Source organism: Lactuca virosa, chromosome 9 (genome assembly GCF_052849685.1).
Source record: "Lactuca virosa cultivar CGN04683 chromosome 9, Lactuca_virosa_CGN04683_v6, whole genome shotgun sequence".
Taxonomy (NCBI): Eukaryota; Viridiplantae; Streptophyta; class Magnoliopsida; order Asterales; family Asteraceae; genus Lactuca; species Lactuca virosa.
The window spans coordinates 96235202-96247271 of NC_136434.1; the positions used below are offsets into that span (position 1 = coordinate 96235202).

General features: G+C 32.5%; 2 protein-coding genes across 3 annotated transcripts; one reads left to right on the forward strand and one right to left on the reverse strand.

Moving 5' to 3' along the window:
- The first annotated feature begins 1406 nt into the window (after positions 1-1406).
- LOC145137590 (protein kinase family protein / protein phosphatase 2C (PP2C) family protein) lies at positions 1407-6759 on the forward strand. 2 transcript variants are annotated; one of them, XM_079071718.1, is made up of 12 exons: positions 1407-1642; positions 1718-1835; positions 2178-2344; positions 2438-2505; positions 2916-3139; positions 3234-3285; positions 3401-3932; positions 4017-4089; positions 4207-4420; positions 4509-4613; positions 4719-4775; positions 6380-6759. In XM_079071718.1, exons 1-12 carry the CDS (start codon positions 1528-1530, stop codon positions 6572-6574), a joined length of 1920 nt encoding a protein of 639 aa, XP_078927844.1. In that variant the 5' UTR covers positions 1407-1527; the 3' UTR covers positions 6575-6759. The 2 variants fall into 2 exon arrangements, with proteins under 2 accessions (XP_078927844.1, XP_078927843.1); XM_079071717.1 differs by having other exon boundaries at positions 1409-1642; positions 4719-4814.
- Positions 6760-7754: 995 nt separating this feature from the next.
- Positions 7755-11024, reverse strand: LOC145137591 (SNF1-related protein kinase catalytic subunit alpha KIN10-like). The gene is made up of 11 exons (XM_079071719.1): positions 10784-11024; positions 10173-10399; positions 9897-10081; positions 9557-9739; positions 9330-9461; positions 9068-9253; positions 8861-8950; positions 8695-8775; positions 8471-8551; positions 8110-8349; positions 7755-7944 (listed from the first exon to the last, which is right to left on the reverse strand). Exons 2-11 carry the CDS (start codon positions 10354-10356, stop codon positions 7834-7836), a joined length of 1473 nt encoding a protein of 490 aa, XP_078927845.1. The 5' UTR covers positions 10357-10399; positions 10784-11024; the 3' UTR covers positions 7755-7833.
- Between the last annotated feature and the right edge of the window lie 1046 nt (positions 11025-12070).

The window sequence follows — 12070 nt, forward strand, 5'->3', positions numbered from 1 at the left end:
TTACATGTTATTATAGTAAAGGGAGAGAGAATGTAAGAGAAATTAAGGAATGACTTTGGGCTCATCTTTTCTGGTGACTCGATAGTAGTGATGAGAGAAAAACAAGAGAAATAAGGAATGAGAGAATAAGAGTCCATTCTAGTCATCACCTAGCGACTCACTTGGTTAGGACAGTGGTTTCCCATAAGGGAGGTCACAAGTTTAAATAAGGGTGGCTTCAACTAGGAGTAGCTAGGAGAAGGTTCACAATGTCGTTTGACAAACATATCCAAATCTTTCACCATATTTTGAGCTTTCTTTGCAGGAGCCTAAAAAAACACAAGTACTCTTTTAAAAAAACAAATAATAAGATTACATCCAATAAATCTTGATGTGTTCTATGGCCAACATCAATATACTAGAAGTGGAAAAAAAAGTAGACAAAGTCTCATTTAGCAATTGGTATGTTATATTGGACTTCTTATTTCACACCCTTTTCAAGATAAGATTCATTATTGAGAGATAAATGGAGAAAGAAATTACTTGGTGGTCTTTGATAACCTCCGATAACGACTAGAACAAGACAATGAGAAGAGTTGGAAATAATTAATAATGGTATCTGATGATTTTTTAGGTGTTACACTATGTTGGTACTTGATCGAGTTCAATATTTATTAAACTTAAAAGGTTATCTTTTTTGGTCTTAATAAGGACATCTACAATTTAAGGCTAAAAAGTTTTAACATGTAGGTGTAGTATTCCTTTATATATATATATATATATATATATATATATATATATATATATATATATATATATATATATATATATATATATATATCCCCATTTTGGTTAGATTTGTGAAAAGCCCCCTATTTTTTTATTTAATTACTATAACCTTAAAATAATCCATATTGTACCTTGAATATTACGATCTACATAGAAATAATATATAAAAGCATTTCGAATGGTTAACATATGTTATAATTTAAAGTAGTTGTAACATCATCATCTATTAATTTTGACATTTAAATAAATGACTTCTCCAATGGTTAAACTTATTTTAATAGTTTTTTCTATAAATTTAACTAATTTACCTTTAACTACCTAAAATGTTTTATAGAAAATCTAATTTAATTAATTATTTTTTAAAAATAAATCATATAAAATATAAAATACAACTATCTCAAGTTTTTATTTATATACCCAAAATATGAAAAATTATTATGTTTTAGTTATTAAAATACAATAAAAACATTGAAAATAGTTATAAAATAAAATATGTTTAAAGTTGAATGGGTTAAATGTACAATTTATGAAACTATATTGATCGATGGTCAAAATAATAAATAAATAGAAGTTTGCTCCGAAAATGTTAAGTGATCATTAAAAAAAACAAATAGTAATAGGTTTTGTGATTGTGTCGCTTTGTGATTTGCATCCTCCTGTTCCCATTAAAAGTGAAAAGCCTCTGTTGTATGTAGCTTACATGATACATAATTATATATACATACACCAATCATTAGCCATCCCCAAACCAAAATCGGGATGGTTTTAGAGATCGTACATCCTAATTCTTGTATCAGAGGGTGCTGCCGCAGCGATTCGATCCCTCTGCACCTCTCATCGTCTTCCTACTCGCTCTCACTTCCAATTGCTCGAGGTATGAAAACTTCCATTTTTTAACTTGAACCAAAAGGAATTAACATATGCAGAAACCCCAATTTTACGTTAGCAGGTGCTGAAAGTGTTGTTTATGATGCAACTTTGGATGGGAAAAGAGTTGCTGTTAAAAAGCCCGTTTTATCCACCTCCGACGACATTAATAAGTTTCATAAAGAATTGCGATTGCTATGGTCAGTTCTTCTATTCTTTCCTATCTTCAAATAAGTCATATGCTTCATTCAGTTAAATGGACACTCCCTTAGTTCTCTTACACCTTTTGATGTCAAAATTCAAAAACTAATTAGTTTATGCAAACATAATTGGCACAGATTTTGATACCAAGTTTGTTGCACTTCTTATAAACTTATGTAATTTGAAACTTCCAAATAAGTCAAGGGTTCATAAAAGTTAAGCTGCATACCAACTGTTTGATTCTTCAAAAAGTCAAAATATGATCTGTTTTTCTGTAATGGAAGGAGAGTATGAACTTGCTGGCATATCTGTAACTTGTTTGTATGATTTGAAACTTGAAGCAAGTTAAATCATCAAGGGATTGCGACATTGGTAGCAGCACATGCAAGACCACCAAACTACATGTTCTTCTTCAAGTTGTATGAGTTTGGAAATCTTTCTCAGAAGTTACATGTTGAGGAATGGAATCCAAGTATCAACCAAGCACTTATGATCACCAGACAGCTAGGTAAAAAACACTTGCACTCCTTATTAACCGACTTGATAGTTTAATTTGGGTACAAAAGCTAAGTTAACATTATTTGTGATGTCTCTTTTGCAGCAAATGCTTTACAGTATCTTCATAACATTGGAATTATACATAGAGATGTGAAGCCAGCGAATGTTCTTGTAAGTTACTGTAGTAATTAATCTCAAATTTCTAATATATATGTGTGTCTAAATGCAAGATTTGCAACACACTTTCATATATTATGTCCTCCTACTTATATTTCTTTCTATTACAACGTTGTACTTTCAATATTTTTCTTATTAAGGCATCATACTTTGCTGAATCTACCTAATTATAGCATTGTACTTTCAATTCTTTTCATATTCTAGCAGTGAAAATTACTTTGTCTTTGGATGACATTGCTATAAGTGGGTAGATTTTTCCAAGTAAAATGTTGTTATGGGAAGAAGTTGAAGGAAGATGCTATAATAAGCAAATTGGTTCTGTATGATTTATATAGAAGCTTTTGCTTTTTCAGTTCCATACTGTGTTTTTAGTGGTTGATTACATGATTCTGATTTTGATGCAGCTTGACAAAAGCCTGCAGCCACATCTTGCAGACTTTGGTTTGTCTGAATACAAACAAGATCTTAAACAAGTCACACTGGAAAACTGGAGATCATCAGGAAAGCCAACAGGTGGATTTCATAAGAAGAATATGGTAGGTACTCTCATTTACATGGCACCTGAAGTATTGAGAAAGGAGATTCAGACCGAAAAATCCGACGTATACAGTTTTGGAATTTCAATCAAGTAAGAATCCAATGACAGACCTTTTATGACATAATATTTGTATTTCCTTCAGTTATGAGGAGAAATCCAAAACTTGACGCTTAACCCATTGTAGTGAACTTCTCACAGGTGTTGTCCCATATACTGATCTTCGCACTGAAGCACAGGTTAGTTGTTTTAATCGAGCTAAATGCAAGAAATAGCAATGTAGTTTCATTTTCATATATCGGTGTATTATATTTATAAGTTATAACATAATAATATAATATCCCCTGATGTCAGGCTCACACTGTGCTGGAAATGAACTACACTGAACAGCAACTGACAGCAGCTGTTGTGTCTGAAGGGTTAAGACCTGCACTTGCAGGGACTGAATCAGGTGCACCACCAAGATTACTATCTCTGATACAGAGCTGCTGGGATGCTGACATCCACAATAGGCCTTCATTTGATGATATCATCACCGAACTTGATCTCATCATGGAAAATAATAAGATCTTAAAAGTAGAGGAGAATATTCTCCCTCAATCATCCTCAATTGATGACATCACTCAGATAATCCAACCTTATAAAGAGAACATCAACTGGTTTGTTCAGGGTGAAAATATTTTGAAGACTGTAAATGGAAGTGGTCTTGGTGTGGAAAATTGGAATATTTATTCGGATAGTTCTTCAGTGTATCTTCCTGTTCTATCATGGGGTTCCTTTGCTACTTGTGGAAGAAGGGAGTCCATGGAGGATACTCACTTTCTTATGCCTCATGTGGAGAATCAAAAAGATGTCCATATGTTTGGAATCTTTGATGGCCACAGAGGTATATGAATTAAGCTATGATTGTTTTAAGTATGTTGGGTATTATTTATGGGTTACAAATACAATACATATTGGTATTATGCAGGTGGTGCAGCTGCAGAATTTTGTGTTGGAGCACTACCAAGACTGTTATTGCAAACTCTAGATCATGCCACCAGGTTTGTATTGGTTATTATGAATGACTCTCTCTACCTTTGAGACCATAAAGTATTATTTATTATTATTTTTTTTAACGAAAATTTACCTTTTTATTTCTATACTAATGACAAATGCAGTCCGCATGATGCACTTAAAGAAGCATTCATCAACACTGATGTGGCATTCAGAAAGGAATTGAATTCCAATTCCGAGTGTAAATCCAAGAAAGAGTATCACCCAGGCTGTACAGCAATTGGTGCTGTTATAGTTGAAAATAGGCTTTTTGTTGCTAATGCTGGTGATTGCAGAGCAATCTTATGTCGTGCAGGTTCTGCCATTCCTTTAAGTAAGGTTGTTATCAATCTGATCCATTTTTATGACATATATATTTTTCTTGATTTATACATACATGCTTAATTTTGTATTTTCTTTTGTGTAGGACCATGTTGCAAGTAGTCCTGAAGAGAGAGAACGAGTTATGAGTTTAGGTGGTGAGGTCAAATGGCAGCTTGACACGTGGAGGGTTGGCCAAGCTGCCCTACAGGTTAATTTTGTTTGCTTAATTCAGTATAGATAAACCCTAGTTCTATTATATAAAGCAAGTGCTTTTTAAAAAAAAAAAAATTTAAATGCTGTTCATAATTAATAGGTTACACGGTCAATTGGTGATGATGATCTGAAGCCTGGGGTAACTGCAGAACCGGAGGTTACTGAGACCATACTTTCAGATGAGGATGAATACCTGGTATTATATATATATATATATATATATATATATATATATATATATATATATATAATATATATATATATATATATATATATATATATATATATGATATTATTATGTACTTTACCATGTTTGATATATATAAGGGAGAATTTCATATATGCCCTTACTAAGCTTCAAAATATCGTATTTGCCCACCTTTAAATCTAAATATCATATATATCCTTATTAACCTTTTAAAATATCGTATTTACCCAAATTTATTTTTAAAACATATTTTAAAATCTTTTAATCATTTTTCATATTTTATAATCATTTTAATTAAAAAAATAAAACTAATTGTCCAAATTGCCCTTTAATCTTGAAACATTTTTCCTTAACCTGGAGTCCTGGATAGATCATATTGCCCCCAAATCGCGTTGCTATCAACTTGAAACTAAAGTAAAAGTACAAAGATTAAGCAATTCCATTTCTTTTCCAAATAAATAATCCAAGATTTCTTTTTCTCGCTTCTATGCATATTTCAATGGTTTGTGTCTTGTTTGATATTGATAAAGGTGTAGTATTTATTTGATTGGATATGAAAAAATAGTTGTTGAGAGTTTCAGTCCAGCGTATCTACGACGAGGGCAATTTCTGGAAGCAATCAATTACAAGGTTCAATTTTTCAGTCTTATGGTTAACTAATTGTTTTCTCAGTTGATTAACTCTGGATTAAGAACAAAAGCATTTATGGTGTCTGTTCATTGGTGTTGATGGCAATGCCGATTGTCCCAGTATTCGATTGTACTCGATAACTATTTATTGCAAGTGGAGACAAAGAATTAATTAGTTATCATAATACAAAAGTTATTCATGTTCTTGTGTCACTTTAACACCTTTAACAAGGTGTTGGTTGCTTCTCCCGAAAAGAATTTGCTGCAAAGTCTGAATTTAAGCTCATCAGATATATGTCATGCGTACACAACCACAGTCACAACAAGCTCCAGGTAATGGTTTCTCCGGAGGTGGAGGGATTTTCAAAGACTTCTTTGTTTCCGTTATATCCTTAACAACGTTAAAACCATCACCTGATTAAGCTTCCTTCTTAGTATGAGAATCATCCATGGTGATATTGAAATTAAAATCAAAACTGATATGTGGATAACTTGTGCTTCCGACAGAAACTGAATTGGATTGTGATGAGATAGATTAAGAGTGGTTGTGATTCATTGAATACAAGGGAAACTCATGGCCGATTGATATTAACGTATCAAAGCTATTGGGGATTTGGAGGGCCATACCATCTATATCTAGGTCAAGGAAAAAGGGTTTTAAGATTAAAGGGCAATTTGGTCCATTAGCTTTTTATTTATAATTAAAATTATTATAAAATCTGAAAAGTGTTTAAAAGATTTTAAAATATATTACAAAAATAAATTTGGGCAAATACGATATTTTAAATGTTAAGAAGGGTATATATGATATTTAGATTTAAAGTCGGGTAAATACGATATTTTAACGTTTAACAAGGGCATATATGAAATTTTCCCTATATATAATTAGGTTGCTATTTATGGGTAAAAAAATAAAATTTTCAGGTGATGGGTAGTGATGGGCTGTGGGATGTTGTAAGTAATGATGAAGTGGTTGAGATAATGAAGAAGACAGTGAAAGAGCCTGGAATGTGCTCCAAGAGATTGGCAATGGAGGCTGCAGAGCGTGGTAGCAACGATAATATAACAGTCATTGTTGTCTTTCTTCATCCCGTATCCACTGCTGAGAGAATTTACTAGAAATTTATATATTTATTTATGTTTATCTTTATGGTAGTTATAGATATATAGTTTGATTCTTAACAATATTTATCTATCCTATAAGTTCAATAGACTTGTATATTCATTTATATGTATCTGTATGTTTATTGTTGATTAAGAACTTTTTTTGAGTGAAATTTTTAATAAACTTGTATTGTTTATCAGGTGATGACTTTACATTAGAGAATGAAGTATCATGTTAGAAAATATTTTTAAGTTTAGTGAACTATATACACAAATCAAAATGAGGGGTTATTACAAGTTTAGTTTGGTTGGAATAAAAACTAATTTGTATTGCAACATAAAGTAGAGATTGCTTAAGGAATAAGTGTAATCAAACATATTCTTATTCATTAGTTCCTATGTATTGTTCAATTTCTTTCTGTTTTCCAGGCAAATTATCCCTTTGCAACTCTTATATCCAGTTTGTCGCTTCAAGGAACAAGTTTCATCTGCAATACAACAAGTATGGCTATTTTTCTTTCATTCTTGAGGTTATTATATATATGCTTTGTTTGGAGAATATATATACAAATAGTGATGCTTAGTTAGAAACTAAAAAAAAAAAAAAAAACATCATGACTTTGTCCACATTAGAAATGTCTTTCAGTCTGTGAATGTCAAGTTTGGAGGAATACTTGAAATCCAAGGAGTTCACCCACATCATCTAGGGTTTGTTCAAGGGATTGAGAGGCATGGTCACTGCAAAGAGTGCAATAACAAATTACAGTACAGGATGATCTTTAAATGCTTGGTGTGTGTGTGTGAGAGAGTATGCGATTCACTATGATTGTGCTTCTGTACTTACAAACTATATGTACTCTTGGTTGTGATGTTTAAACCTACTTTGACAACAATTTTTCTTCATATCAAAAAAATCACAAAGCCATATTTCCTGCAGAAAATAGCATTTCCTTTTCTTAGTTTTGTAATTTGTCTTTAAATTATCAAGTAAAAAGTAATGTACTTTCACTTCATTTCTAATTTGTTTACTAAAGTCCTTTTACTTGTCAAAATTGATTGTTTACAGTAAATTTCCCAGCAAACTTGTAAAATGCCGACACATAATGGTTTTTTTTAACACATTGATATGATTACCATGTCGCTGATTATAACTTGCCTTTAAGATGCGTATAGTTTGTTACAAAAGAAAACCGAATTTACAAAATGTACATGATAATTGATAAATGGAGTCCTGGATGTTATAGAATATAAGCCATAATATTGAGGCTATGCAATTACACAACACAAGCACGAAATCCAGCACAAAGTTCCATGAACAGAAAAGGAGGTCCAAAAACTCTTTGCCAGTCCACAAGATATGATGATTCTGCACTGCCTTTGTATAGCTGATCCAACAAAAAAATATATATATTTCCTTCATTACCAAGATTCTAAAACACCAAAATGCAAGAAATGACAACCTACTTTCATTTATTTGTGTATTATAGCATCCTACTTTTATTTTTTTATAATGGAGTGACTAAAAGATAAAAAGCAATTGCATTTCTTGCCTGAATTTCAAACTTGACTGCATCACACAAACTAAAGGCTTCCATGTTTGAGGTCTTGATTGGTATATTCTGACAGGTGGCATCATCTCTATGGATGCCTATAGACTTGGAATAGCTTTCAAGTGCTGCTGGTTTCCATAGACATTTCAAGTTGTATGACCCGATCTTCTTCCATTGTACATTCAAGCTCTTGAGGACGCTTAAAACATGTCTCATAGTTTCATGTGGTGATGCACAAGACTGCATTCAGAAATATATATATCAATTTATATCCAAAAAGATCTAGGGCACCAAACTTTATGAAATAACCCAAGAAAGTTTGTCCAATCCTGTTATAACAATGCATAAAGACGAAAATGACCTTGAATCCAAGTACCCATTTGCCTTGAACAGGAGAAACTGGTCTTACATATATTTCTCGGCGATCTGTGCATTCCAGTGGCTACAAGAATCAGAAATAAATAAATAATACCCCCTTTTTTTTAAAATCTATGTTATCTTTTCATAATGAAAATTATACTTTTGTCTTCCCAAAACGGAAATACAAGTTGCAATTCATGATAATAAAAGAATAACTGAAGTTACCAAAGATGCTAGAGGATTGTCTTTGTTGTAATTATGGTTACTCAACAACTTATGCAATAATATAGAATATGTAACAGTTGCCTGAAAGGAAAATATTAAGAAAAAATGGTCACTTTTACAGTTGAAATATATGTAATGGAATCAACAATTGAGAGAGTTTCATCACCTGATTTTGCAACAGGTTGTTCAAAGATCCAATAACTTCTTGAACATTGAACCCTAAGATATCCATCTGTTCTAGAACTCGAACATCAACCTTGGAATATACATACACATGATTATTAGATTTCAGATAACTGTATCAAGAATGGATAAATAAAGAAGTTACTTTTTACTGATTATAGAAATTCTGAAATTTGATAACTTTATATACCTTTCTTGCACTCCATGAAGTATCGATCGAATGGCCTGCAATGTATTTTGGAAGATGTTCTTGAAACCATGCATGCTTGTATATTTCTGGAATAGTTATACGATTAACCGAATCAACAATAAGCATCTTTCTAATTAAGTCACGTGCTCCAAGAGACAAGTAGTTTGGGTATGTGTATATTCCACTCTGATAACAAGTAATTAATACCCATGTCAGTGTATATATATAAGTTTCACTTGAGAACTTAAATATATATACAAACCTTTATCTTTGCATATAAGCCAGAAAGATTGTCATCATCAAAAGGAAGACTTCCACATAAAAGAGCATATAAAATAACCCCACAACTCCAAACATCAACTTCAGGTCCAGCATAAAGACGTTCTGAGATAACCTACATCAAAAAAAGTTGTTTGTTTCTTTTAAAGCATCAAGAGTAAACATTTATATTATTAAGTCCATTAAGTAAAAAAGAATCAACTCACACACCTCTGGAGAAGCATAATTAGGGCTTCCACAACTTGTTTTTAGAAGATGTCCATCTCGCATGATATTAGCAAGTCCAAAGTCAGCAATTTTGACATTTCCTTTTGTGTCAAGAAGTAGATTTTCAGGCTTAAGATCTCGGTGAACCACCATGTGAAGGTGGCAACTCTCTACACCTGAAATAATCTACATGGAATCATCATCCATTAGCTTGTGCCTTGTGGAATAGAATATATAAATTTGTATCTTTAAAATCTTGAAAAATTCAACAACAAAACACAAGGTGATAGTGTGATATAAAAAGAGCAGGATGATTTTGTGCAAGAAACATGAGCATGGATACCTGTTGAAAGAGATGGCGAGCTTCACCTTCCTCAAGTCTACCATTTTCAGTGATATAATCAAATAGTTCACCTGAGTTCATATACTCCATGATGACATATATACATGATCGAGTCTCTATGACTTCATAAAGCCGAACAATATGAGGATGGGAAAGAAGCCTCATTATATTAATCTCTCGTCTCACTGAAAATACAATCATGAAGAAGTAAAGGAAATCATCAACTTCATCACTTCAGAGGAAAGAAAGCGGCAATTGTTGTAATTTTAGGAATACCTTTCTCTGCAGCAGAATCATTGATTGATTGACGAGCAAGGATCTTTATGGCCACTTTGACCCCGGTCAAAATATGTTGGGCTACTTTGACTCTACCGAATGCTCCAATCCCAAGGGTTTTCCCCATTCTGTAGTTTGATAGAGGTGGCATTGGTAAGCTTCCATTACCACTGGTTTCACCCATTTTAAGAGACCCGGAGTTTCAATACCCTCAATCTTCAGGGTACCTACATAAGAAAAAGAAAGGGAACACATACTAACAAAATAGATCGATCGTTCATCGTTCTCACAGATTAACAAATAGATCGATTGTTTTCACTAGGAAAGAACACATAATTAATCAAAATATAAGAAATTGAGGACGCAAAAGCGATTCACCTCTGAACATTAGCAAATACCCATATGATTTGATGTACATGTATTTACAGTTTCCAGGAAGCGAAACGAATCATAGAGCCAAATAGTGAACTTGTTTCAACAAAAAGTAATCTAACCAAGTTGGAAAATAACAAACACACATATGTCTTTTTTTACAAGCAAGGTAATTTACATATAATCAACTCGTATCAAATTCCCTGTTGGTAAACAAATGATGAGTTTCTGCAACTAACCTGGGAGCAGAGTATTTCTAGCAGTGATCACTCGAAGAAAAGGTGTAAGTGGCAATGATCAAGTTAGGGGGGGATAGATGGACACGGAAAATAAGAAATGGAGTGAGTATTACATTTTTGTCTCCGGTAGAAGCCATTGATACATAGAGACAAAAGCTTTGACGGAGTCGTAAAGAGAAATTGCCGGAAAACCCATGGGTTTATCCGTTGAAAGAAGGGCAAGGACACAAAAGCCATTTACCTCCACCTTACTCAACTTTTCAAAATTTTTTGGGGCACTTTATTTTATACATTGTTTGGAGATTGTGCAATTTTAATCACCATGATCCATGACATAGTTGGATTTAGACAATGCCAAAAACATAATTTATTAGACATATTGTGCAACCCAAAAGTATTTTTATAATGAACTTTATGGTATATTTGGGTATCAGTTGAAAAACTAGCTTCTAAAAAATAATATTTTGTAAAAATTAATTGATAATGTTAGCTAAAAATATAAAATAACTTTGAAGATAATGAGTATTTTATAATCAATTAAGGATATATTTGGAAATATTTTAAAAACCGATTTTTTTATATAAGTTGTTTTTTGACTTGTGAAACATGACAATTTAAAAAAGTTCGAAAAATAAACTACTTTATAAACTAGTTTAAATACCAAACAAAACCTACCTTTAGCAATTTATTAGATACGTTCTTTTATCCCAGCAAAGCCCTACTTATTAAGAGGGGACTCTTTGGCACCTTAGAGAAATTCTTCTGGCACAACACACACCCACTTAAAAGAGCACACCACCCTAATCCCTAAAGAAGAGAGGGAAAGAAAGCTTCAAGCGATCTCGGATCCCACTTTTGATCGAGATGAAGGTGTAGTTTTCACTAGGAATCCCAGGGTTGTCGATCGTCAATGAATAAAAGTTTATTCAATGGAATCACTTAAGCCGCTTCAAGGTTATGTATTTAATTCGTATAGAAATCTATTTCAACATAATTATGATGATGGTATTTGGAACATTTATATTAGGCTAATTAATTATTAGAACACTCGCCATGGTGATCAAAATTTATTTTGGTTGTTGCCGCAATGCTTGCAAAATTTTTGTGGTGAGTTCAAAAACACAAGTGTGTATACGCGTGTGCGCACGCGCGCGCGCGCACACACACACACACACACACACACACACATATATATATATATATATATATATATATATATATATATATATATATATATAGATATATATGGGGTTAAGTTCATGTGTTTTTTATATTTATTGTGTGCTA

Coding starts and splice junctions, on each gene's coding strand:
- LOC145137590 (XM_079071717.1), top strand. CDS start 1,528: ATGGTTTTAGAGATCGTACATCCTAATTCTTGTATCAGAGGGTGCTGC. Junction 4,421..4,508: donor CTGCCATTCCTTTAAGTAAG/GTTGTTATCAAT, acceptor TCTTTTGTGTAG/GACCATGTTGCAAGTAGTCC. Junction 4,815..6,379: donor CAGATGAGGATGAATACCTG/GTATTATATATA, acceptor TAAAATTTTCAG/GTGATGGGTAGTGATGGGCT.
- LOC145137591 (XM_079071719.1), bottom strand. CDS start 10,356: ATGGGTGAAACCAGTGGTAATGGAAGCTTACCAATGCCACCTCTATCA. Junction 10,082..10,172: donor TGATTCTGCTGCAGAGAAAG/GTATTCCTAAAA, acceptor TTGTATTTTCAG/TGAGACGAGAGATTAATATA. Junction 8,951..9,067: donor CTTCATGGAGTGCAAGAAAG/GTATATAAAGTT, acceptor GTATATTCCAAG/GTTGATGTTCGAGTTCTAGA.